The following is a 27,697-nucleotide window of genomic DNA, read 5'->3' as shown; positions in this document are numbered from 1 at the left end:
ATACTTTGATTAATACTAATCTAATACTCATTAGCAGCTCTGGGAAGGGAGTGAGATGGGTGAGGAAAGTACAGGTCATTAAAGGTTTAAAAGTAAAGGAAGTGTGAAAGTTTTAAGAAGGATTACCCCACACACAACCTGTTTATGCTCTGTAAAAACCCAAAGATTTTTGTGTATCTCACATTTGTTTCTCATTAACGAGACCTGCAGTGAATAAAGTAAGCAGGCAAGTGGAAAGGTGTCAGCTGAAGATGTCAGGCTGCATTTCAAGGAGTGGATTAGGGGCAGTCCCTCCCCAATGACCGGAGCTTCATGGCCTCGTACATGCAGCCAACGTCAGGTGTTGGACGCGGCCCTTTCCAATAGGCCTCATCACACATTCAGTCTTAAGTTTCCAGAGCAACTGGAGTCTGTGACTCCAACAGGGTCGGTATTTTTCAAGAGCATAACTTGGGACATAGATGGCCACTTTCTGGCAGAAGATAGTGGGAATATTGTGTCAAGACACTCTGTGCATATGGAAGATTGTTCCTGAATTTTTCTGCATGCATACCCCCATGTGTACGCAGTACATTACAGCTTCCCATATATATCAAAATTTGGCACTACTGTATCTCCCTAAACATCACATTAATCCATCTGTCTGTCACCATGGTAACAAGGCTCCCTATTGATGACTGAAGAAGAGCCAAACCATTAAAACTAAATGTACACTGTTTAAAAAAAAAAATCAGTAAGCTCACTTGGAATAGCACTACAGAGACACAAATGGTCAAAAATAGGCTAACTAATATTTTTAATACATTATTTTTATAGATTATGTGTATTATGGACCTGAAATAAAGCCTGTTATTGAAATGACCCTTAAATCTGATATTTGCTTCTTCATCTCCATTTTTTATATCATCTGCTGAACTCAATATTAAAAATTGTGCATTTTTTCAGAAATTTGCATGCTCCATAGTAATTCATCCTGGAGGATGGAAAGATGAAATTAATATCCTAAAACCACCACATACAAAGCAGATTAGAAATATCGCTGAATATTTTACTGCACTTTTTCTTTCTCTCTCTTTCTCTCTTGCTTCCATACTTGAAACTTTGCCAAAATAAAATCAGTAAAGTGCACTCATTCATTAAAGGATCAATGTCTAACTGAGCACTGTTAGTTAGTTGGACCTGAGACTTTTTGAGAATCATGATGTTGTGGAAACTCTGACATGAATTACTGGATTTCATAAATCCTTCTTGGGCAATGTATTTCCATTTCTTGTTACACTGGCGCCATACATGCTATTAATGGTAGACTTGAGTCTATAATTCTATTAGGCTTTAAAGAGACCTTTGATTTTAGAGCCAAAATAGAACTTCAAGCTAACAGCTGACTTCTCATCTCCTTCTGTGTTCATTGGATGGCACTTTTGGTTCTCTAGAAATGAGAGGACTAGAGAAAGAAATGGGAATACTGCATTTAAGAACACTGTCACATTCACTGAACTGAAAGTATGAGTATTCTTGCTTATGTCAGGACTGATACCTGGTTTAAACTATGGCTCTGATCTTATCATAAACCCTTGGGTCAGGAGGTAGCTCACAAGGGTGCTTTATCAGCCCCATGAAAAGCTGACAGGTTGGAAGGTCAGATGGGGTCACTGCTCTGTCTGTGTGTGGGGTTATGGAGTTTGTACCTGTGCATGTATGCTGTGTGGATGTACATCACACAGATTTTATTAAACCTAATGTCCCAGTGGGCAAACATGGATGGTTTGCCCTGTTACATGGCATATGAGGCCCTGGACGACATGAAAGATCAACTGAACCTGGAAGATCAACTTGGTAGAACCAGGAGGCACAAATGCCACTAAGCAGCCTAGAGTTTCTGATTAACATCTGACATTTAAAATGTTTTCAGCTCAGAAGAAGCCACATAAACTTACAGGTGTGGAGGAAAGCTCCCTTGCTCTCTCTTTTCTTTTCTCACTTCCTCTTCAGGTGGATGAAGAATTGTGATCCCTTGAACTGACATAAAAGGGTATTCCTGTCTGATATGAGGCAGACAAAAAAGCAGCAACTGAAGAGAGTCTTCCTAGTTTCATTTTTGACAGAAAATAAAAGTATAATTCTGAACTTTATAAACACCAGGGTTGTGACATGTGCGTGGACAAAGACGTGACAAAATGACATGACAGCAAATGCTTTTGGAGGGCATAAAAGTGGCATTTGGCCATGCAGCTGATGGACCCCTATGATGTTTGTTGTGATCTAATTTGTGTTTGTTCCAAGCAATACATCACTACCACTGGATCCAGCAGGCCTTCCAAAACATTGGCAGCTACCAGCACAATTTCTCACTGTTCTTCCAGTGAGCTAAGCTGTCTCTGATTTTAAGGAGATCTTTGTTGGTCAATACAATTTATTTTGCTTTCCCAAATGTTAAAACAACAATGTAATGTGTTTCACTGATACAATTAATCTCAAATAGTTAATTATATAAAGAATAATACAGAGTAATAGCATTTGTAAGGATGGAAGGAACTTTGCTTTTTACTTACAAAATTATAAATTGTATCAACTTCTTAATTAAAGCTCAAAAGAGTGTGTTAATATTCAAAATTCAAAATCCTTACCATTTAAAATTAGTATTCCCATTCTAATTATTACTGAAAAAAGAGTATGCTCTCTCAAAGAGAGTATTTTCAAAAAGAGTATTCTTATTTTCATGATTTTCAGAAATCATACTATTTCTCTTTGAATTTTATATTCTAATTGCATTTTTCAAGATCTAGACATCTTTTGTCACTCCAGTGAATTCCTTCCTCTTTTGAAGGAAACGTGAAAATTTCCTTCAAAACAGGAAATTGTATGCCATTGTAATAAAAACTTGGTTTGAATCCTCAGCTGGCATGAGAGAGTTATTTCCCCCCAGCTGTATGTCTGTCTTCAAGCCATGCAGTAGTGATGTCCTCTCACTCCTGGTGTAAGAAATTTAAATGTTATGGAGGACATGCTTCTGCACTGCTGCTGGCTTTGGCTGCTAGTCATATACTATGGAGCATTTCTTCAAAACCTCTTTTGGCACCTTCCCCTTTTAACAGTGACTCCCTCTGTAAAACCCCATCCAAGGAGGAGCCACGTGGGTTCTGTCAGCCCACCAAGCAACAGAATTAGCCCAAGCAGCTTCCAGCCTGAGCATCCCTTATCCATGGTGCCCAAATCTAGTCTTTCTTTTCTGAAGTGGCCTCTGCATAGCAACACTAGATGGAGACTTAAGACATAAGCACCTGGGTTTATTGAAGTCAAGGGGGTTAACTATGATGAACTCTTCTACTTGTGAGAAGTACTTAGATCTACATGTATTGTACAACATGGTTTTATTTAAGGTTTTCTGCTTGCCATCCATTTTGAGTGAGGTGTTTGAAGACAGGTGTTTTCCTCCATCTCGGCTCCATGGCTGGCCTCCTGGAGGGGGATAGTAGGAAATGTGGGTTGCCTCTGTCTAGTGGGGATATGGAGCAGGAACAAAGCAGTGAGATACAGTTGATCTGCCCAAAGAGTTTGGGTTTTGTTTTTGTGTGGGCCTTTCAAGATGCAGGCCTGATCACTGACCTTCAAAAGGAGCATTCCAACTCCTCAGAGGCAGGGGAGGAGCTAATCTTACCAAGTGCAAGAAGATGGGGAGCTGTATCCTTCCGGTAGGTTGGTGGAGAGGAGAGAGAAACTGGTGGTTTTCATGAGTTTGGAAGGAGGTGGGAAAAGGAAGTGGGAGGATTGATATTTTTTTTCTTTTTTTTTTTGTCTTTTTGTATAGAGAGGAAACTTGTATTTGTCTTCTTGAGGAGGTGCAGAGGAAGGAAATAAATGAGTATATTTTTTTTGGATATGTATGAAGAGAACAATTATGCCCTGTAAGCACTGGTTGGAATGCACATCCATTAAAGTAATGCCTTTCTTGTCCTACAGACCCAGGTGGTGCTTGTGAGGCTGTGTTGTTTGCCTACCATCCCAGGGCTCAGAATTGCCTAGAGGCTGACATAGATATACTCAGACTGAAAAACATCATTTTACCAGGCTATTCCACATTGAAGGATTCACCACACCAAACCCTGCATACAGAGATGGCGTGGAATGTATCCACTCATAGGGATTCTCACAGAATTTGGAAAATTGACATTCCATGAGTCCTGGCAGTCCACATGGTCAACAAGCTGAGTGCACAGTCCCTCACAACCCAGCATTTGTGCAGGTTGGCTGGGTATGGACACTTCATCCAAGATAAAAAGACAGCAATGCCAGAAATAAACACAAGTTCTCCAGCTTTGCAGAAGCTGAGGTTCTGCAGTGGGGGAGAGAGTGCCAGCTACCCACTCTGGAAGAGCAGAGAGCTGACAATGACTGATATTTTTTCTCTTCAGTGTAGTTGTAAGAATTGCATAGACACATCCTGTGGGAATGTGAATCCTGTCTTTTGTTCCTGGCAATGGGGGAGTCCAGACTGGGCAAGAGCTATCAATATTTTCATTGTTGCTGAAGATTAATTATGTAGGGATATAACCTGTGGAGAATGGCTTTGAAGATCTGACTTTGACTGAAAGCAGACCCTTGGATTTGCTGAAGCTCATCTGTACTAGATGCCTCCTGAATATGCATGGCTGCCCAGAATGCCAGTTCCTGCTGAATGGCAGGTGCTAACTCTGAGACAGGCATCTGGCATGCACAGAGCTTTTGATTATCTGCTGCTTGTTCCAAATACAGACCACAGCATGGTGCCACAGGCAATGCTAGTCTTCAAGATGCAAAACCTCATAAGTTATGAAGTTATTGGAAAAAAAATGTATTTCATATAATTCTAGAAGTTCTTGCAAGGTATTGAGATGTGATATCTAGAGTTGGCTTGTCTGGCTCAGGCAGGCTGAGGAGAGGCCTGAGATGCTGTCAGGATTTCTTGAGCTGTTGCACAAGGAGCAGGCAGAGTGGCAGCCAGCAAGCAAAGCACAATAACAGGGGCTGGGGTGTGTTTGTGGTGTAGGCTGCACAAGGTGATGGGCATGCTCTAGGCTTATGGTGAGCAACGTGCTGTGGTTAGGGACTGCAGCAGACAATTGCTGAGCCTTGTGCATAATGCATGACAGGCAGGGCTGTGGCACACAGATAAAACCAGCGTGGGATGGATTTTGCACTAAAATAAGCTCTGTGAGTGTGAAGAAAGGCAGCCCAGCTAGGGCTCTCCTAGTGGAGCCAGTCCGCTAGGAAAGCCCTAGCTTTGACCTGAGTGCCAAAAGCTACTCTGCGCCAGATGGCTTGGATGAAGAGAATCACAAAAAAGCCAGGAAGTTAAATTGGGTTCTCATAAATCCCCAGAGCTGCCCCTTCATGCCACCAGTAATTTGCTTTTTGTTAGAGTTTCTCTGTGGAAGAAATCTTCCTAATTGCAGTTATCTTCAGAAGTGGGAAAAAAAAAAAAAAACACACCAACAAAAAGCAAGTTTTTAAACATTATTTCCCCTCACAAGGTGTTCCTTCTGAGTATGGTGTCCCTAAAAGTCCACCTGCAGTTTCTCCCACAGGAAATGAATGCCAGGTTTTCCCTGCTGATGTCCTCTGTCCCTAGTCCTCAGCTCTGAGTAGCCACCTGAAGATTCAGCCATCAACTTTAGCAAGTATTCACCATCTCTGAGGCATCAAGGGCTGATGCTGTTTACATGAAGGACTCTCAGTCCTCATGGAAGGAGACTTCATCCTTCTATATGAAACCCCACTTAATACATTTTTGCATACAAATATTTATATTTGTATATCAATGTTAATTTTTTTTCCTGTTTTATTCCCTCTGGTATTCTGTACCTACACTTCTCTTAATCAAATAAAACAGACCAATTCAGAATGCCTCCAAGACTAATCTTTGAATATTATTTATTGCATGAATAATTTTCTTTAAAATTCTGAATAGTTTTCCCAGATTTGCTGGTTACAGTTTTATTGGTTTAAAATGTGATTATACTCCAGACTGCCATTTGCTCATCAGAATTAATTTAGATGAATGCTAATAGATTAGCACTAGAGTTAGATTAAACTAACTCTACAAAGATCAGATTTATAAGCTTGTTCTCCTATTATGGTGTAAAAAGCATATGTTCTAAAGTATTTACAATCATTCTCAGAACCTTGGCCAAAACATTCTCTTGACCATCCAAATAGTACCCTAGCTTTTTTTGTAATAAGTTCTTGAATTTTTTAAAGAATATTTATTGGTTAAAATAATTAAGATTAATAAATGTTACAGGAAAAAATAGAAATAGGTCTAATGACACCCACATAGACATATTTGAAGAAGACAAACTTCTGAGAACACTTAGAAGTGAGCCATTATGTTGATTTCAATATGGAATATGCATTTATTAAGTGAAAGTCAGATTTCCATCAGAAGATGTTGTACTAGTAGCAGAAGTAATTGCTAAAACTCTGCTTCCATAAACACATACCTAGTTGAGCACACACTTGTGAGCAAAGTTCATCCATTTAAGTGTTCACAGAAATATCAGAATGATCACTATAGTAAATACGTGAACAAAAATAGAAGAAAAATGTTTTTGTTTTATGCCTCTGACCACATTTGTGTATGATCAGTATCACATTTCTGTTAATTGTCAGACTTCCTTTCTTACTGCAGTGTTGTCAGCCATATGATTCATGAGTCATATCTAGTCTTTTGTATACAGAGCTCATTGAATATTCAGATTCCACAGAGTATAAATTACCAAGTAAATGAACTAATTTTTTTTATCCTATTTGGTGAGGGGGAAGGGGAGGAACTCAGGCTTTCCAAATTTGAAATTAATTCAATCATTGCAGTGCTGCACCCCTGAGCAGCAGTCCTGGCTTATTCTTCTGAAAACAATAGCTCTGAGAGGTGTAAAATTACCTGTTCTCTCTTATTGTTTTTACTCATTGTTTTATGTTAGGAAGGTGGGAAAGAGGGGTTGGTATGAAACCTAAGACCAACACTGCTGTTTGCTGAGATAAAGTATTTACAGTGAGGGTGGGCAGGTCTCAAATAGACACAAAACCAAGTGGAAGGCAGAGAAAGGGAAAGAAAAGAAAGGCTCAAGAGAAAAGCAACTACATAATACTAAATCTTCCCCGTTAATGATGCTGAATGTGACAATAGAGAGATTTCACAAGCAGTTAGCTCAATTTTGAGATGGCCTAGTTAAGTGTTTAATGATGCAGGTAGCCCCTTTCTGAGATTCACAGAATTCTCTAATTGTCTGATTTCCTCCAGAAAACCTTCTCTGTATTTTGTGTTACTCCATGTAAGACATCATGGATGTGTTCCACTGACAGCAATGGATGTAAATGCTTCTGTAAATGTGCTCAAAATGTGTAGTCCAAAACAGTGAAACAGCCCACAAGTATATTATGAAGAAGGCTTTTCTCAAAATGAGTGTCATGCTCCCACATAAGCTGGATGGAGTCACTTTCTTGCACTCCACAGCAAAGCATTTTAAGTTCCTACTTTCCCACAGTACTGTGAGTGGGTGTTTACTGAGGCAGCAGAGAAGAGAAGGAAGAGGCACAAGGAAATATACACAGAGAGGGGCAAAAAAGGTTCTATATGAGATAAACCAGAGCGTCCTTGCAATTGTTTTGTCAACCAGAAGTACAGCTCCTTCTATACCTTCAAGCAGGAAACAGGAGGGGAAGAAGAAAACCTGTAAAAAGGGTATTTTTTTAAACAGAAGATCCTAGTTAAAGAACAGTATCAAAACATTTTTACTACATTAATTAGCTAATTAAAATAATTGTAGTTGACGCCATCCTTTAAATTGTGTGGCCCTTTGGAGGTGTGTTCTTTGTTTTGTTTCCTATGGGAACATACTGAGGCAATTGTTTTAAGTGTCAGTTGGACTTCTCTTCACAGACAGTAAGTTGAAACTTGCTCAGCTGAATGGAAAGGAGAGAAGAGTTTTCAAGTTTAACTATATTTTTTAAAAGTTTCTAGAAAATCAATGAAAAAAAAGACAAATTGATGCCAACACTTTTTAAAGCTCTTGGGTCTGACATACTACCACCCTGGGCACGTCGTGATGAGCTGGCTGCTCTAACAGCCCAGCACTAAGGGATGCAAGGTCCTGCTCTCCCTTCCTTTTCTGTCTTTAAGCTGTGAATTGTGTCCTCATGTTTTGCCAGCTCTTGCATCCTATGGAGTGCCTCCATGAGTACACCTGGCTGAGCCTGAAGTTCAGTGGCAGCCTAGACCAATCCAGCTGCTGTCTACAGTCCTACTCTCTGCCCCTTTACTTTATATATATTCAAGTTTATATAATAGATATTTTTTTCAAGAGGAAAGCTCTTTATTCTTTCACTTCCCTTTCCTTGGGCATTCTGTTCCTGCCCCTCCCTTGTTGCAGTCCTTTGTCATGCTTTGTCATGTCCTTTGCCAAGTCATTTCAGCATGTCAAAGCAGCAGAAAATTAACTTCCTGAAAAAGGAAAAAAGTGAATAATTTGGGGGTTTTTTTTGAATTCTGCTGATATTCTTTACCAAGACAGCTGTGCAAAACATCCAATAAGCTGTGGTGAGACTGCAAGGGAGAGGGTGGGAGGATCTGAGGAGAGGACAGGCCAACAGCCACCCTTCACTGCAGGTTCAGGCACAAGGAAATGTGAAGCGACAGAGGCTGTCCTCCCTGGATGCTGGTGAGCTGTGAGCTCTGCTCAGCATTCACTTTTTTTGTCACTTTTGCCATGTGGTGGCAGCCAGCTGTGGTGGCTCCTGGTCAGCCTGCGGGCAGGCTCCCATCAGCCACAGTGGGAAGAGGAAATCCAGCTTGCTTCATCCACTGCCCCCACTGACACTTGTCTTTACATTAATCGTGCAGAACACAAAGAACAAGACCTGGCTCAATGGTAGGGAGTTGAAAACAGCCAGAAACTGAAAAGCAGGTGTGTGGTAAAGAGTACAGATAGGTGTGACCCATCATTTGTTTATTTCTCTGAAGTGCTACGTACATTTCCCATATATATTCCTTAAAAAAAAAAAAAATTAAAAAATATTGTAAAGAGGGAGACCACTGGAAAAAAAAAACCAAAAAAACCAAAAAACTGGCTTGATGAAGTGGGACTAGGATACCAGAAATTTCTGTACAGTACCAACTTAATAAATGATGCTGTTCTGCACCTACAAGGCTCTTCACAGGGGAGCAAAGCATCAAACAAACTGTAATTCACTCCACTCTTTGTGCAGTGCACTCTACTAACACATAATGAGAGATTAAGGAAAATTATTTCCTGGCTCCAGTGAGGGAACTTGTGATGTGACTGGTAACACTGGAAAACATGGGGGTTTTCCTCATGTAACTGTACTTTCTTGGCCATTTCTTTTGCTTGGCTCATATTCTGTGTCAGTCTCACAGAATGAAAAAACAATTTTTTTCCCTTCAGTCAATTTAGAGCAAGACAAAATGTTCAATAGGCTTAAAATACCATACTGACAACTTCATGCAATGCTCATCTTTATTTTTTCAGTTGAAATTGTAAGATTTGGAGACTGTCTGCCATCATCTTTGGAAGCAGTCATTGATCAGGGAAGCATGGCCAATTCCAAAAACTTCTGGATTTTAATTGCATTTTAAGGAGAATTCTCATTTTATTCTGCTGGAATAAATTAAATTATCCATCGATTCTGATTTCTATCCAAAGCAATGAAACTGTATGGTAGAAGGCCAAAGTCAGAAGTTGAAAAACTACCAAAATATTCCAGACTTTATATGATTAGGCAATTTCAGATTTTTAACTTACAAACAGCTGTGTTTCTAATGCTTTGAAACGGGGGGGAAGCCACCCCAATAAAGAGATATGGTTTCAACATGCAGTGGATAAATGTAAATACAAAATTGATTCTAGTCTCCAGAACTTGCAATGAAAAAGCTCTGTTACCTCATCTTGCCTTCTAAACTCACACACTGCAGAGAAGTAATACATGTTGCACTCTGTTAGAAGGCTGTACAATAAATGACAGCCATCTTGGTCTTTCAAAAGCAAGACTTAAGAGATACTTAACAGCTTTTTGGACCTAAAAACCCCTTATTTTCTTATTCTTTAGAGAGATTCTGATGTGCATTCTCACTCTCTGTTCCTGCCAGTGCCTACAAAATGTAATATTTCTAGTTTGCACAAAAGCTTTTTCAAAGAAATTAAGTATTTTCACAAAATAAATAGTTGGTAAGACTCTAAAATGATGGCAGGGAGAGGTAACTTCTGAAAAACAGCATAGATAAAGGAGAGAAATGTTTGGTTAGAAAACCAGGTATATTGTAGAAAACTCTTAGGATTATTTGCTCTCAACATTGTAAACTGGCATGTATGATGTACTGTAGCATTCAGCAAGTATGGAATGTGCAAGACACTGTCAGTGTCTTGCATGGCAGTGCTGTTACTGCTACTTTGTTTGAATTTCTTTCATTTATTTTTCAAAATTGATTGTGAAGGGTGTCTAAAATGTGCCTGGAAAGTGTGTCCACAGCAGTGCTTAACTTACTTTCCATCTGTAATAATAGCAGGACTTTCACTTCAATATTTGATGCCTTAAGTGTTTTACATATTTATTTATATAAGCACCTTTTTCTGATTGGAAGCAAAAAGCAATTTGGCAGTGCTGGATATATGGTGTACAGAGACCTTACATCCAAAATGCTGAAGTTTGCTACTCTGTGTTTATTCAATCAAATCAAAGTTAAATACTTTTCCTGATACTGCTTCCAACACATTCAAGCAGATTCTGCCATCAAGCATGCTAACAGATATTCTATAAATGTAAGGTGACATGTCATCAGAGCAAATTAGCTTCCCTGTTGTTTCAAGACTTGCCCTTGTGACACCTCCACACTGCAGACAGGGTAAGAGACAGGAATTTTCAGCAGCAACAGCTTTTTCATTAGCATTTGCCTAATAGAAAGATAGTCTGTCTTGGTTTCTTTTAAGCTAGGTAACATTGCTGCATCATATTCATCTTTTGCATGAGATCAACCTGAGTCACAGCTAAGAAATTGGAAGAGTACATACTACAACACATGAACCTACAAAGTTTTTTGAAAGGAGGATATTTGTCCTACCTACTGTAAGATTTCAACTATTTAGTGCCTCAAACCAATTTTCATTCATGTGAATTAACAATAAATATCTTGAGGGATAATGTTGAATCAGGTGAAATATTGATATTTAGTGCTTTTTTTAGGGGAGTTTTCAAATTGTTTTGAAAAAAACTTCAAAGAGATACTGATATAAAAGACATGACAACATATCTTTTATTTTAAAGATAACACATATTTTATTTTAAGGATAACACTTAAAATTCCAATGCAATACTAGTACTGATTAGGGACTAAAATAGGCTATCATGAAAAGTACAATGTGTAGGACTGGATGATCCTGGTAGAATCAAAATAGATTCACTATTGAAAATAAAAGTGTGTTTGTTTTCTGAGTTTGACTTTTAGAATTATTCTTCCCAGGACTCCTCTAAGTCCTTTACGTATTTCTCTCAGTTAATATGCCTGAGGTTCACTTCTCAACTACAATGCCTTAAAACCCAAGGAAAGACTGTGGCATGAGACAGCAGCTTGAATGAGGTGCTGTATTGTTTACAAGTGCTTCGCTTTTGAAGAGTGTTTCTGAAATTAGCCTGAGTGCTACCTGTGAAGATAAGCCAACAATGACATTTTTGCATAAACCATTAGCTCTATTTGTGAATGTCTAAAATATTCCATAATCTCAGGAGAGAACAGTGCCATTTGACATGATACAGTCATTAATATTGTCAAAGCACTGAAGACAGAGCTCCAGCAATATGCTAATAGAAACCTGATGAAGACTAAAAATGCTTGTCAGTGAACCAAAAAAAAATCTGTCAGCAGCCTTCTGAATACATAGGTGCTGTATTCATTAAGAAAGAAAGAAAAGTTATTAGCAGTTTATAAAGACCATTTCAAAGAATAAAAAATGCTGTGATATCTAAGTTGTGAGATTGCAGGCAAACTGCTGACAACAGGCACTACAAGAGGAGGAGGAGGAGATGGGAAGGAATAATGTAGCAGCATCTATTATATGTGTGGAGAAAGGATGCCAATGCATTTTCATGAGAGATGATATCAGAAACTATTTTTACATCCTGCTGCCAAAGGCCTACTTCTTTACACCTTGCAGAGGGAGACAACCCCCCCATATTTTTCCCATGTGTCATTAATATTGCCAAAATTATTTCTGCGTATCAATAAAATGGATTTTAGAATCACCAGGAGAGTGTCTACCAGTCTACTCTGTGTGTAATTTGGTTACCAAAGTAATTAATTTACTCCAAGGAAGGGGAAGTTACCCAGTGCTGGTCAGTCTGTTCCATGGTCCCTTTGTTATCAGGCAATGTTTATGGATAAAGAATTAGCTTATTGTATTAAAGGAATAAATATTCCATTTCAAAATTCAAAATGAAATTATGAAAACGAAAACACATTGCCTGAGAACTCAGTTGCATCTTTATGTGTTTTTGCTGTCTCTCCTAGGACAACATTCAGTCATGAGAGATGCAGGTGATTGTAACCAACTTTTTTTTCCCCAACTTTTTACAAAAGTTTGCTCAGTTTGCTTGTGGCTTTTCTGAACTGTATTGATTCCTACCGCATGTCCCAAACTAGTTCATTCTCTATAGCTTACACAGCTCTGCAAAACTGTAAAAGATGAATCAAAATGAATCTTTGTTAGCACTAGTTTATGCCAGTGCTAACATAAAACTATAGAATAATTTAGTTTGGAAAAGAGCTATAAGATCATTGAGTTCAGCTGTAAACCTGGCACTGCTAAATCCACCATGTCCCAAAGCACCATATCTACAGTAAGTGGTTATTCCATCACTTCCCTGGGCAGCCTGTTCCACTGTTTGACTATACTCCTAGTGTAGAATTTCTCCTAATATCCACTCTAAACCTTCCCTGGCACAACTTGAGGCATTTCCTTTTGTCCTGTTGCTTGTTATTTAGAAGAAGAGACAAACCCCATCTGGCTACAAGCTCCTTTCAGGTAGTTACAGAGAGCAGTGAACTGTCCCCAAGCCCCCTTTTCTCCAGGCTAAACAACCCCTGTTCCTTCAATTGCTCGTCATAAGGTGCTCAGACCTGTCACCAGCTCCATAGCTCCTCTTTGGATGGATATGGAGAACATACTAGGCAGAAACAACAGCAAGCAGCTCTGAGAGTGGTTCTGCCTTATTGTGGGGAGCCTCTCTGGGCTTTCTGCAGGCGCCCCTGCACCAGTGCCCATGTGAGAAGGCCTTGGTGCAGGATGGCATTTATAGGAAAGCTTTCCCTTTGCGGCTGATACCTTTCCAGGATGTGCAGTACTTCCTGGGATGTGCAGTCAGGACACAGTGAGGGTCTGTATGAACATGTCAGCATTGGTGGACAAACCTTGTAGTTCCAGCAGTGTGCCCCAATGTCCATACTGGCCTACATCAGGAATAGTATGGCCAGCAGGAGCAGAGAGGTCATTCTTCCCCTGTACTTGGCACTGGTGAGGAAGCACCTTGAGTGCTGTGTCCAGTTCTGGGCCCCTCAGTTTAGGAAGGATGCTGAGATCAGGAGCATGTATGGCGAAGGGCAACAAGGCTGGTCTGAAACACAAGTCCTAGGAGAAGTGGCTGAGGGAAATAAGAGTTGTTTAGCCTGGAAAAGAGGAGGCTCAGGGGAGACCTTATCACTCCCTACAAAAACCTGAAAGGAGGTTCTAGCCAGATGGAGGTCTCTTCTCTCAGGCAACCAGCAATAGGACACGAGGGCACAGTCTTAAGCTGCCCCAGGGAAGTTTAGGCTGGACATTTGGAAGAAGCTCTTCACAGGAAGGGTGGCTGAACATTGGAATGGACTGCCCATGGAAGTCGTGGAGTCACCATCCCTAGAAGTGTTTTTAAGGTAAGACTGGATGTGGCACTTAGTGCCATAGTCCAGTTGACAAGATGGTGTTACTTCATACGTTGGACAGGATGATCTCAAAGGTCTTTTCCAACTTAGCCGGCTCTGTGATTCCAGCAGCGGAATGGAACATGTGGATGCCGCCGCTGGAGCAGGGAAGCACTGGCACGCAGGAGAAGCAGGGCCAGCCGCGCTGGCCCAGCTCCGGGGCAGTCGAGGGCTTCGGGCGGGGGGCACAGGAGTGGAGAGGAGAGGAACCACCTCTGAGTTACACCGGCTGACCCGGAACGCGGCGGGGCGGCGCGGCTCCCGACGGGACCAGTTGGGGGTTCCAGCGCCGGCCTTCCGGCCTGACTGAATGACTCGGACGCGGTCCTCCGCGGCGGGGGAGGGCACGTACGGCTGCCCGAGGAAAAGCGGGGCAGTGCATGGGGCGACGGATGCGGGGTAGGCCGGGGAGAGTCTCCACTCGCCGAGAGCCGCGGGTGCGGTGCGATGCAGCTCAGCTCAGCTCGGCTCGGCTCGGCTCGGCTCGGCTCGGCTCCGCCCCGCCCCGCCCCGCCAAGACGTCTCGGAAGGCATGCTGGGGCTTGTAGTCCCGCGCGACGCCGTCCCGCCTCCGGCGGCAAAACTACAACTGAGCGAAACTACAACTCCCGGCGGGCGGAGGGGCGTGTCTTGGGCGCCGTGTCCGAGCCCGCACGGGGCGGGGGCCGATCCCGCTAGGTCGGGCCGCACGGGCGGGGCTTCTCCGTGTCCACCGTTCGCTGGCGGGACTCGCCCGCCCTCGGCCCGGCAGTGGGAGCGGCGCAGGACGCGGCTGCCGCCCGAGGCTGGCGGCACACACCGCTCGCGGCTCAGCGGATCGTGGGTCGGGGACGGCTCGGCTGAGCAGGAGGCGGCGGCAGTGGGAGCGGGGCTCCAGCGCGGACACCCGCTGCCCGGCTCGCTGCCCTGCGCTTCCAGCCCGGCCGGCGGGCGGCTGCCTGCGGGGGGTGGCGATGGAGAAGAGTTAGTGCAGTCACCGCGCTCCAGTTGCCGCGGAGAGGGCCGGGCCGGGCCGGCTGGTGCGAGGGACCTGCTGCCCTGTCGCCGAGAAGCGGCTGAGTGACCGACCGGCCGGGAGCGGCGGAGGGTGCGCGGCTGTGTGGTCCCGTCCCCCGCCGGCTCCTCCCGCGGGCGGGCGGGCGGACGGGCGGGCGGCCGGCGCTGCGGTGGTTACCGCCTCCCCTTGAAAATGAAGAGGTGGTGGCAGCTGCTGCTTCGGGGTCTGGCTGCCGGGGAGAAACCTGGATAGAGGCTCGTAAAGAAGGGTGAAGAGAAAGTCGCCGCTTTCCGGTTCGCGAAGGGGGAAGCCGGGCGTTTTTCTCACCTTGCTGCGGGGCCGGAGCGCAGCGAAGCCGGGGACGCCGGCGGGGAGCCGCTCCCGTGCGCCGGGGGAGGGGGCGGGATGCGGGGGGGGGCCCGGCACCGCCGCGGGCCGTGGGCGAGAGCCTGCGGCGGGGCGGGGTGCGAGCGGCGGCGCTGAGCCGGGCGGCGAGGATGGTGCGGGGAGGGAGAAGTGCTGGCAGAGATCTAGCGGCGGAGAAGCCTCCGTGTCCCCTGCCTCCCACCCTCCCTGCCGCGGGGCCGAGGCGCTGGGCGGCATGAGGCGGCGGCGGGGACCTGTTGTGTAGGGGAGGCGCGGGCGGGGAGGATGAGGAGGACCCGCTCCCGAAGCGCTGGTGTCTGTCGGCGAGCGGCCGTGGCCCGGGCTGCCGCGGGCTCGGGAGAGTCCCCTGCTGTGGAGCGGTGACAGGGCAGCGCTGCGCCCCTCGGTCTGCGCGGAGCGGCGGCCGCTGCCCGCTGGACTGCGGCTTCGGCAAGAGGAGAGCTTCAAGTGTTCTTCGGAAGCTGGAGTTGCAGCCTGGTTCCTTACTTGCCTTTTTTCTTTTTTTCTTTTTTTTTTTTCCCCTCCCCTCCCCCTTAATGATTTGTTTCGCGTGTCTCTCGAGGGAACGTCTTAGGAATGGTCATTTTTAGCAGTGGAATCTGCTGCGCAAAGGAGGATTATAACAAATCTCTATGAATGATAGACTCGATTGCTAAACCTTGCCTTGACCAACCTTTTGACCCTCGGAGAAAACTCTCAGGGTGTGCGTGGGAAGGAAAAAACCTTCCCATTTGAAAATAAACTTGATGTAAAAAGACTGATTTTTTTTTTTTTTGAGAGCCTAACTGATTTATCATTACTTTTTTCTTTTTGTCCTGTTTTGTGATAAGTTGTTTTTAAAAGGATTGTCCTACGTGGCTGTTTTGTAACTGGTGGAGGAAGGAAGGATCCCTCTCAAGCGTTTCTGATATGACAGCTTTGGTTTCTGAAGAGTTAAGTGGTGTTTGCATGATACACCTATTGCTAATCTGGTAGCAGACTTTTCATCGTTTTATTTGCTTTTTTTTTATTAACTGGGGCTGGTGGAGAGGGCTCTCTTGGTCAGAAGAATATTTGCACATATATATTTGTATATATTTTTGGTGGGGTTCTCCCCACATTTTACTCTTTCTTGATGACTCCTGGAGGTGGTAGTGGGCCCATGAAAGACTGTGAATACAGTCAGATCAGCACACACAGCTCTTCGTCTCCCATGGAGTCTCCCCATAAGAAAAAGAAATCAGTTCCCAAGAGAAAATGGGAGGTTTTTCCTGGAAGAAACAAATTCTTCTGCAATGGGAGGATCATGATGGCTCGACAGACTGGAGTCTTCTACCTGACTCTTGTTCTCATCTTGGTCACCAGTGGACTCTTCTTTGCATTTGAGTAAGTGGCTTTAAAGTCTTCATGTATCCCTTGTCCTCCTCTAGGTATTTATTTTCTGGCTGAAAGCAACACTAACGTTTTTATTTAGGAGAATGCCACCAATATTGATTTATATAATTGAAAATACCATGTGATAAGATGCTGAGGGGTGCACAATACAGTTTGGGTTATCATACTCTGTGGAAAACTAATGAGAATTAAAGTTGCAGTTGCTTTTATACCACAGGTTTCCAGCACTTGCTGGTGTTGAAAGAGGAGTGTAAAACAAAACAGCCGGTTTGGGATGACCAGGAAATTGAGGCTCCTCATCTGTCAGTTGCTCTGAGAATCAAAACTGGCACATGCAAAAGTACTGACCCTTTGTCACAGAACTGAATGCAAGAAAAGCAGTATTTTTCATAAGTTTATTAATTGAGCATGATTATTTTTTTCTCTTGACATCATCTTAAAAGCTTGTAAACAAGAATTTGAAGTGAGGAGAAAAAAAAAGAGCTGAAGAATTTTGCATGTACCTAGCTTTCCACCACTAGGTAACAGCATTACTTTCTCTTTGTGATAACTTGTATGGGAGTTTAGTCTTAGTTGAAGCTACATTTGCTTGGAGGTTTTGATTGTATTTTTTTTTAGGTAAGCTTCTGGCGTCCTTCTAGGGCCTTTTTCTCTGTAGCTCGGGAGTCCTTTTCATCTGTATAAAGTGAACATACAGTGACAGCAAATCAAATATACTGATTTTTGCTCTTATGTTGTAGTAGTTAAATTAACTACACATGGCAGTAAAGAATTAGGCACTTGATGTGAGCAATATTGTGTAACTTTTATTTAGTTGCTTTTATTTAGGAGCCAAGTACAAAGAAGTTCACACTGCTAAAATACTTCCCATAAGAATAATTGAGTTATTGTAAAGGGTTAGTAGTGCTCCTTTACCTGCTTTAAATTATTGTGGTTTGACTTGTGGCAGTAAACTATCTTCAAATTACTTTTTTTCTGAAATAAGAACTGTTATTTATAACTAAGCTTCAATGCTGCCCCCAGAAATTGTTTTGCTAAGCAGTACAGTTGAAAAGCAAAGGTCATTCATTACTTGGTGTCTTCAAGCCAGAAGATAAGGATATTAACAAACTCTAAATTGTACCTGTTAAATGCAGATCATCTCAACAATTGTGGTAGCAGTAAAGAAGGTAAAAATGCTCAGGAGGTAACCAGTGGCTAAATGTATATGTGAACTCAGTAGATGAATTGTCATTAGTGGGCTCCAGTTTACTTTAGGGGGATTTATTAAATGTAAATTCTCCTGCAGACATTATGAAGCAGCATTTGAGTAGTTGAAATAACACAGACAATGATGGTATCCACACTGCAAGTGTGTTTACTTTCCTGGTTTTAAATGGGTATTAAAGGTGTAACCTTTAATAGTGTGATAGTATTGCATTAGGACTGGGTGCTGCTCTCTGCCCTTTGCCTTGATCGAGCTTTTGGAAAGCTTTTCTATCTGGGCTAACACTTCTGTCTGTGTGCAGTCTCATCACCTTCAGCACAGCCTCTGAAGCCTGCTGGACTTCTGCAGATACCAGAACATTGAAAGTATAATGTTTTATAATCAGGATTGTAAAACTGATTTATTAAGCCACCATTTGCAATTTATTTATATGTTTTGACACTTTGATCTTTCAGAGATAAATTTTCTTTGCAGCTGCATGATTCAGAACTTCTAAAACAGGATGAGCTGCTAGCTGTTCATCACCACCTGATTTCATCACTACTGTGAGCTACATGCTCTACCAGAGTTGAATTCTGCAACTTCCATCGAGTATTTGAGAATATTTGCAGTGTAACCATCTGTGATTGACAAGATTTTTAGTCAAGGATTTTCATATATACTTGGTGCTTACTCTTGCTGGCAGTCTTGAAGCAGAGAGGAATCTTGGGCTTTATATAATAGAACTATATAAATTCTCTGTGTACTGGTCTTGAGTCACTCTTGTATCACTTGCACTTCTAAGGAAAATCAAAGTAGAAGGTGACAATGGTATTTCATTTTTATAATGATAAGGTAGATTTTGGTCTTTAGAAAGCCCTTGCATTGAAAAATTGTTACTCATCCTCTGAAGGCTAATTAAAACCCCAATCTAAAGACTGTGAGAATGGTGTTCAGTATGTCTGTGATAGTTAGACTGCAGAGGATTGTTAATGTTAGAAAGAGGTGTGCTCTTACTGAAGTGTGTTACTTTCAACCACTTTCTACTTTTGTCTGTTCATAGTAGTGTGTATTGATCAGTGATAACATCTTGAGTGTTAAGTGTCACTGCCATTGGCTGATTTGATTATGGAGTTCTTCATTAACCAGCCATTTATTGAGTATGACAGAAATGTCTCTCAATCCTTCGTGTACCTGTGGAGCAAATGGTTTGTAAATGAACGTGTGCCCTGAAACATAAGGTCAGACTGCCATTGAAGAGGGAGGTGACCTGTATGTTCTTGGAAATGTTTGTTCTTTTTTTGCTACAGTGAAAATAAATTATTTTGTTCCCTTTGGTTTTGGAAACCTGAAAATGGGTACTCTTGGTTCAGGTAATTCCCCAGTTACAGGCTGGGAAGGGGGGAAGTAGGAAAGATACTTTGACAGCTAATTCCTTGGAAAGCATCATGCTAACATAAACATGCTGACGTGTTCTTTATACTTTGGCTTTGTTTGTTCCTGCAGTGTGATTTCCCTCCCTTCTGTTTTACTCTTGACATCCATACATCCAGAGCTGTATCTCATGTGCTTTGGAATACTCTTCAGGGAAGAAATACATTTCTCAGAGTCAGCAAATCCTATGTCTCCAAAAGCAAATGTATGTCACACATCTTGACCTGTACAGCTTTTGACATTGAGTCATGCCTTTGTAATCTTTCTTTCTTTATATATATGCTTTTGTGCTTTTTTCCTGCCTACTTTTTCCATCTCCTGCTTTCAGCTGGTTTTATTCCCTTCTCTCTGTTGACTTTTATCTCTCATATACTCAAAGTGCATCACCACTTCTTCCTTTTATCATTTCACTGTTCTTTTTCATTTTCAAAGAGATAAGCCAGAATTTGCTTAAAAGAAAAACAACAAGCCCTGAGTTTTCGAGCAGGTAAAATATTTATAAGTCCTGCTTCTCTGCCTTTCCAAAGGAAGAGATTGCAAATAACAAGCAGTTTTATTTCTGTAACTTTTTTATTAAATGTAATGTGAATGATTGCAAGCACTTATGGGTCCTAAGAGGGATGCTGTGCTGAGCTGTTCTTAAAAACTATGCCTATTTTAAATTGTTCAAGATGAGACACCACAAATTACTGAATTTGTCTTGGAAATTTGGATATTTTACATTATCTTGAAACTTTTTTCTAACCCTAACCTTGAGTTATTTAGCTGTTTCTTCTTTTTTCTTGTAAATTTGGCTTTGTGTTGCATTTTGGTTTTTTCCTTTGCCTTGCACCAATACACAGAGATGTGTATTTTTCCAAACTACTTAGCACTCATTTATCAAGGTAGCTGCATTTAAAGCTTAGAAAACAAATTACCTCTCCACAGAGCAAGGATGGCATCTGTAACTGAAGGGCAGATCTGTTGCTGTTTGTAGCCAGTTGAACCGTTGTATTTGCATGTGTGTAGAGTTCTTTATTTGTGCAATAGAGGCAGAACTAACATACTTCATACTTACTGCACTTAGCTAGGTATACATTTTCAAAAGAAATAAGAGCCTTTTATGCTCATGGTCGTTTAGGGTCCTGTTTCTGTAGGTTACAGGAAAGCAAAATGGGGCCTGAGTGACACATTTAACACAGCAGCATTTGTGAAATAAATGTATTGTCATTGAATGGCAAATCTCATGTGGATGCACAAGATCACGAGTTCCAGAGAGGTGGCTGATGACCTCAGCTATGTTGCTACTGTGAGTTGCCTCTGGGTGCCCCTTTTCCTCTTGGGGCTTGCTGGGCAGGTGGCAGGAGGGAACATGTCTGCACCTGAGCTGCTTCAGCTCAGGCAGGCAAATTAAACTTCCCTTAAAACGTGGGTTTAAGGAGAGATGCCGACTGAACTGAATTGACTCCGGCAGAGTCATGTTTTCTTCTGTCAACTTATTTGCAGGGTGAGTGGCTCTGGAAGAAGGTTGAAACAGATGGTAGGATGGTGGAAGGGCTGAAGCAGTGCAGCTTTTTCCTCTGTAAATGTGAATCAGAGCTCTATCACTTCTGATACCATTTGACGCTTGCACTGATTCAGCAAGCTGGAGGGTTTTTTAGTTTGTTTGTTTTGAGCTAACTAGCACTTGATTTTTTTAAATTTATTTTTTTTTAGTGAGCATTTGTGTAATTGCATTTTCTTGCAAAGGATGTATGCTGGAAAATTGTTTAAACTGGGGCTGTTTATGTGCATACGTGTGTACAAACCATTGATTTCGGTGCTCTCGCAGTTGCTGGCAACCTGCTCCATGCCTCCCACTTTGAAAACCGGTGTGACTGGAGGACGTTCATGAGTCACACTTTCTGATGCCATGTGTGGTTGTTCAATATTGAACTTCTATGGTGGAGTGGTGTAACTTGCTGCTCACTGCAACAAATCTCTGTGTGTAAACACTGATGTCAGTAAGCTGAGCATTTTCACTGTGGTATCAACAACCCTTCTCATCTTATGGCAGGTGTTTTCTGCTCTTGCAAGAGGTGGTCTCTTAGCATGACATTGTATGCCAAATAGATGGAATGTTCCTATGATAACCTCTTTTATCTTCGTTCCTCTGCCCTTAAGACAGGTAAATTACTTGTGCCTCCTGATGACCCTGTCCTTAAACTATAAGTTCTTAGAAGAAAGTGGTAGCAATGTGACTTGAACTGTTAGAGGCTGCTCTAAACTTATAGGGCATTTCTAGTTGAAGATGTCAAAATGTATTTTAAAGCAAACATCGTAGTATATAAACTAAAATTATTATTCAACAAGAGAACTGCATCCTTTTCTACATGGAAGGCAGTCACTGCCTAGTTGTGCATGGTGACATAGGTGAGTACAGTGTTGAGTAGGTGTCCTTTTCTCTCAGTTTTACTTTGCTGGGTTTTTTTTTTTTAAACCTGTCATTAAAATTAAATCAGAGGAATATTTCTGTTCCTTATTTTGTCATATTACGTGTCTCTGATAACTTAGTGAAAACAACGTGGAATAGAGTTAGTCTCATCTTTAGGGTTTACACTTTGTGTTGAGCAAATGATTTCTAAGGGACCGTATGCATTCCAAGCAGAGTGTTTATTCTTTGCTCTTAATTGCCCTGAAAATGTTAGCTGTCAGAATCAAATATCACCCATCTACTAAGTATATCTCATACTATTTGCTTGATGAGGGACTTCTGTTTACAAAAGATCTCCTAAGTTTCTCAGTGATCTGAGCAAGTGTGTCTGCTGAAGTTTCTCCCTGGCCAAAAGGGAGTAGTTTTGTACTACCATATCTCAAAAGTAGTGCATCACTGAGTAGGTATGTCAGTATAAACTTGTAAACCTGCTTTGAATGAATTGTATGATAAAATTCCTGGGCAGAATTATTTCAGTTTAACTAATGGCATTTGATATTAGGTTATGCACTTCTGTTTCTCAAGGCTAGGTCTGTTTACATGGAAATGGACAATGAGTAAGTGCTTCATTTTTCACAGTAAAATTCTGTGAGGATAATGGAAGGATAACCTCTCATGTTTTTAAAAGTTGTGTCTTTACTTCCCCTGAAACTGCAGAAACTTTTAATGGTTTTGTAACACTAACCCACTTTACAAAACAGCTTTTTTTTGTTCCTTTATGAGGGTGTTTGGTTTGTTGGTTTTTGGTGGTTTTGTTTTGGTTTTGGCTGGGGATTTTTTTTTTCATTCAGCTTAGTTGATGGCCTTTATCTCCTGTTTCGTGTAGAAGTTTTGAACACTTTTAAAATTTTTTCTACTTCTATTTCCATCTTTTCTTTGTGGAGGTGCAGGGAAATAAAAATAGGGACTAAAGTGGTATAATGGAATGTTGGCTTCTTAGATACTATATCATTTGGGGACCTTGTGTTGCTTTGAAGTGTGAACATTAATGGTCAGCTTTGTCACCCAAAGCCTTGGGAAATTCAGTCACTGCTGGCTGGTGGGCGATTTCTAGGCTCACAATAAGTCTTGTAGATAGGTATAAATCCTTACCTGGAATATTTTATATTCATTCCAGAGAAGGGGGAAAAGGTAATTTTAATAGTTTAGTTCTTCTTTTATACATACATACATACATACATACATACATACATATATATGTATATGTATGCATGTATGTGTATATATATATGTATGTATGTATATGTATACATTTATACACACACACACACATATATATGTATATATATACATGTATATATATACATGTGTGTATATATATATATATTTTCAAATATTTATAAACATCTTGAATCTCCAGAATATGACTTGTAATCTTGTGACAGTTGTTTGATACAATCTATCTTAATTTATCACTGAAAAGTTTGAGGTTTTTATTATTGATATGTACCTATTGCACCTGTTTTATTTTGTCCTTCCCTGAGTAGTTGCTGTTGTCCCTTTCTCTGAATGAATGTGTGTTAAAGATATAAAATGTATCTTTTGGAGACTAGTGTAGTCATGTTAAATGAATTTACACTATTGAAATCTCTATCTGTTCATCTTGGAAGACTGGTATTGTCATGTGGGTATCTGGAAGTCATCTCATATCAACTCTGCAAAAATTTTTTTGTTTTTTTAAAGGAAAGATGGTTTTTTTCAGGTGTTTCTTCAAGCTGGTTTCTCAGGAATCATGTTAAATGTTTAGGTTCATGTAAAGTATTCTTTAATTTCATGTTGAAAATTGGGATAATTATGCAAAAAATACCTTTGTTGCTATATGATTAATTTGTCATAGCTATCATGTTGCATTATTATTTTGTAAATGGCATTTCATGCAAAACTAAGTATTTCAGTGAATCTGGATGACCAAGAAATTTTCTTCTCAGTATGGGCAGGAGGAGGGATGGCAAAATACTGTATTAAAAATATCTGGGGTTTTTTGTAGATTTTAACACCTAAGAATATTTTTAACTTTCTAAGCTACATGCTTGTTTCAAAATGGCCCAGACAAAAAGCCCTATAACACTAGCTTAAAATACTGGAACATTTTGAAAAATTGCTTAAAAAGTTGAACATCTTTATCTAGGAAATTTTTCTTATTCTGATAGGTTATTCTTGAAAGTGAGCCTGTAGCAGCTGATCATCACTTCAGCTACTAGTAAAAGTTTGCACATAGCAGTGCAGTTCATCTTTGATGTGGCAAAGCTGATGGAGAAAAGGGGGAAAATCCCCTGAAGTCAGCTGGAACTACCAAAAGTTTGTTAAACTTCATATAGTTGCAGCTCATTTGTATTTCAGAACTTGATACAAAACTGTAAAGTGGATAAATTTTTTACAAAGCAAAGAGACAAACTGAGAAACCAAGATGAAGCTTGTATGCAACAGCCCAAATAAAATTCTGTTTATGTTTCTCATGTTGCAGAAGTACTAAATCATACTAACATAAAACATACTTATGGAAGGATGCTGAAGGTGTTTGGAATTTTTAATTTAGGGCAACACGCACCCTGTCCCTTACTGTGTGCTTTCTGTTTGTATTTGAGCTCCTGCTCATACTGCAGTGAATAGGCAAAGGGGCTTTCTGCAGTGTGCATCAGTGGAGCTCTTACCCAAATGGATCCTAGAACTTCAACTACTAAGTTGACAGTGTGCTCTAGTGATTATATATGATGATACAATTCTGTGTATATCACTTCCATTTCATCAGTGTCCATAGGGTTTATTCACATTATTGTGGGATGGTGCCTAATGAGGTCTTACATAATGAGCTTGGCTAATGGGATCACAGCTGGTTTTGTTTTATGTTTTTCCACCCCTGCTGTACCCTGAAGTTGCTTACTGCAGTAAATACTGGCAGTGTGCATTTGTTGTAGTAAATATGCAGTCAGTTCAACTGCGTCTAAAAATTTTTGTCTTTATTTAAAAAAAAATTATGAAACAAATCAAAAAGAATACTGAAAATCAAGTTGAAAATGGAAAAACTGAACTCATAAGCTGATGTACATAAAATCTGCAGTGAATTTTGTAGTTAAAAGTGCAAGATAATGTTTTTACACTGTCTGCAATGAATGAATCTATAAAATTAGTTTGAAGGCTTTAGTATATGTTTCTTGTACATATGATCAATAGATATCAGCTCTTAAGAGCAAGAAACAGATATATTAGAGTTTATTAGTATTTTAACATAAAGACTTAGCATAATACTACAAATTATGAAAGTAGATTAAAAATGTGGTCAGGTATTGGAAGCCTCCTCTCCCCACCACCTTGCAAAAGAAGTACCAATACAAAATTTCTCTGATTTTGATATATTTTGTATCCCCTCTTTTTTGGACTGTGTATCACTGTCTGTATACCAGGAGCTTGAGTCCTGCTCTTGCATGTCCATTGCACTGGTGAGGTGCCCCACTGGTTACGAGTGCCATGATTCTGGGCACAGAAGCAAGTGTCAGATCAGCCTGTGCTTCAGTTTTGCTGGCATGCTTGTTTGTGCACATGGGGTGGGTTCTCGTGGCACATCTATGCGTGTTCCTTAGTAAACACTTTTATTAGCAAAAAGGGTTTTCTAGTGTTCCGTCAGTATATGGAAGAGTTTAAATTGCTGATTTGGTACTGTGTAGAGCAGTTAAAAGTACCAGGAAGAAAAGTAAAAGCCAGAATAGCTGTGACTTGTCTCTCATTAGCACTGTAACTCATTAATAAACTTGTTTCTTCTGAGTGTGGTTTCCTTAGAGCTGAAGCTCATAATGCATCTATATGAGGAAAAGTACAGTTTTTAAGATACTTTTATTATTTAACATCATTTGAACTCTTTCCAGGGCTGAGAGGCACAGGGTGTGAGAACAGCAAGTAAACTCTGTCATTAGTCAGGGTACATGAGTTCATGAAGTGTGCTGCATGGGGTGATACCAAAGATTGGAGTGCAGAGTTAAAAGAGGATATTCACTTCTGATTTGCTTCAGTGCATTAGTTTGGCAAAGAGAAAGCTTGTGGGGGAATCCTATTTAATAAGTACCTGACTGGGGAGAGGGAATGGAAAAAAAGAGCCTCCGGCCCTTCTCAGTTGTATTCAATGACAAGACACAAAATAAATTACCTTTAAAACAGAAGAAAGAAGGATGGGGTTTCTTTCTTATTTCTTTTTTTTTTTTTTTTTTTTTTTTGGTCTCGTTTGCTTGCCTGTTTTGTTTTTATTTGTAGGGTTTTTTTTTTCTGTTGTGAGGATGATTTGGCATGGGCATAGGTTGCCCAGTGAGACTGTGGGCACACTGAAAACCAGCCAGATACAGACCTGAGCAGTCTCCTCTAGCTGACCCTGCTTTGATCTGGAGAAGTTAAACCGAGTTTTCAGAGTTCCTATCCTACCTCAACTGCTCTGTGTTATCTGTGAAAATCAGAGAACTTACCATAACACAGCAAAGCAAGATGTTTCTCATCTAGCAAGATAATTTTAATCTTGTTTTGATGACTCATTTATCACCTACATACTTTAAGAGAACTTCAGTTTTATCTAGTTGTAAAATATGAACCTAAAGTCTCAGTCTAACGAAAGTGAAAGTCATAGCTGTTCTTTTTGACCCTTCTCTTTTCTCACATTTGAATGTGGCTTTCTCAGTTCAAAGTGCATTTTCTAACAGTTTTTGGAGGTTCTTTTCCTGTTTTTTTTCTGCTGTTCCTCATCAAACTTTGCCCTCTACTATTCGTGTGGCTTTTGCTGAATTATAGTTAGTATTTTCTTTTCTTATAAATAACACCATTAAATTTTAATAAATTTCATACAGAAGAATGTCTTTGTATACAGTTGTTCCAGCAGTGTTATATGTTTATCAGGTTGTCTTAGTCTTGCTTTTGTAAATTTTTCTCTCCTTCCATCAGTATTCCTAGACACTTGTTCACTTCTAATAGGCTAAGATCACTGTTGCTTTGAAGGCAGTAAAGTTGAAAGACCTAATTTTTCCCTTTCCATAGTCATAAAAAAATGAGCATGTTTTTTTTTTTCCTGTAATCTGCATTGTTTGCCTAAACCATTATGCAGCTATGTGAAATCATGAGATCTGTCTCCTAGTGCTTGAACCAGGTCAAAGAGTCCTCCAGATCCTGCAGGTTCAGCTTCCTCCTTGAGCCTGCTACTTGACAAGATCAGCTTCTGTACCTTAAATGATAGTGTGTTCCAGCTTCTAAACTCCTAGATATGACTGAAATGGCTTGTCTGAAAAGCTGCTAAAGCTGGATTAGTTATCTTTGGGGAATGGAAAACACCCTAGATATGTCAGATTAGTCCAAGCTCCTTTTAAAGGGTGATTTGCTTAAAAAAATTAAATGTGTAAATAATTCCAGCAAGGCAGGTGTCCAGTTCTGGATTAAAAGCTGGAAATTAAATAATAAGAGAAGAAAGCTTAAATGATACAGAGTGTATTTTATTGAAGCAAAATATATATATATGAATCTCTGTGTCCCATAGCAGCTATCAGAATTAAGTTTCTCCAAGGATGGTGAAAGTCAAGGGGGACATCTTCCCATACCACATATCCAAAGCACTCATTTTTTACAGTGAACTTCATGTCTGTAGACCTGCCTGCTTTGTTTGAGCAGCCTGAAGTTGACATTCTGCTCAAGAATTCAAACAAAACTCTAGAGTATTTTATAGGAGCATCCCAGTTTCCTTTCTGTTTATGAGTCTCCATTGCAGGAAGATAAATCTGATGGTTGTAGGGTGCTGAAAAGGATGGACCCACCTCTTCCCTTCTCCAGGCCTCAGATGTCACTTCTTTTGTCTTGCTCTGCTATTTTCCCCACCCAATGGTGAGCCACTTCAGGGAGTTC

General features: G+C 40.8%; 2 protein-coding genes across 5 annotated transcripts in view; one reads left to right on the top strand and one right to left on the bottom strand.

Annotated features, from left to right (window-relative positions):
* TMEM242 (transmembrane protein 242) overlaps positions 1-15,396 on the bottom strand; it is a 40,858-nt gene extending 25,462 nt beyond the window's left edge. The window contains exon 1 of the mRNA XM_054279943.1: positions 15,327-15,396. The gene's annotated coding sequence lies outside the window, so the exon portion shown is untranslated. The remainder of the gene's footprint in view (positions 1-15,326) is intronic.
* Positions 15,397-15,466: 70 nt separating this feature from the next.
* ZDHHC14 (zinc finger DHHC-type palmitoyltransferase 14) overlaps positions 15,467-27,697 on the top strand; it is a 93,868-nt gene continuing 81,637 nt past the window's right edge. For all 4 annotated transcript variants that reach the window (XM_054279397.1, XM_054279395.1, XM_054279396.1 and 1 more), the window contains exon 1: positions 15,467-16,751. In XM_054279397.1, coding sequence (XP_054135372.1) covers positions 16,501-16,751 — 251 coding nt within the window. In that variant the 5' untranslated portion in view covers positions 15,467-16,500. The remainder of the gene's footprint in view (positions 16,752-27,697) is intronic.

The sequence above is a fragment of the Melozone crissalis genome, unplaced genomic scaffold, assembly GCF_028551555.1.
Source record: "Melozone crissalis strain CALT ecotype California unplaced genomic scaffold, PUWL_Pcris_2 ptg000027l_1, whole genome shotgun sequence".
Taxonomy (NCBI): Eukaryota; Metazoa; Chordata; class Aves; order Passeriformes; family Passerellidae; genus Melozone; species Melozone crissalis.
The sequence above is the reverse complement of the archived record's forward strand: the minus strand, read 5'-3'. Positions and strand labels throughout refer to the sequence as shown.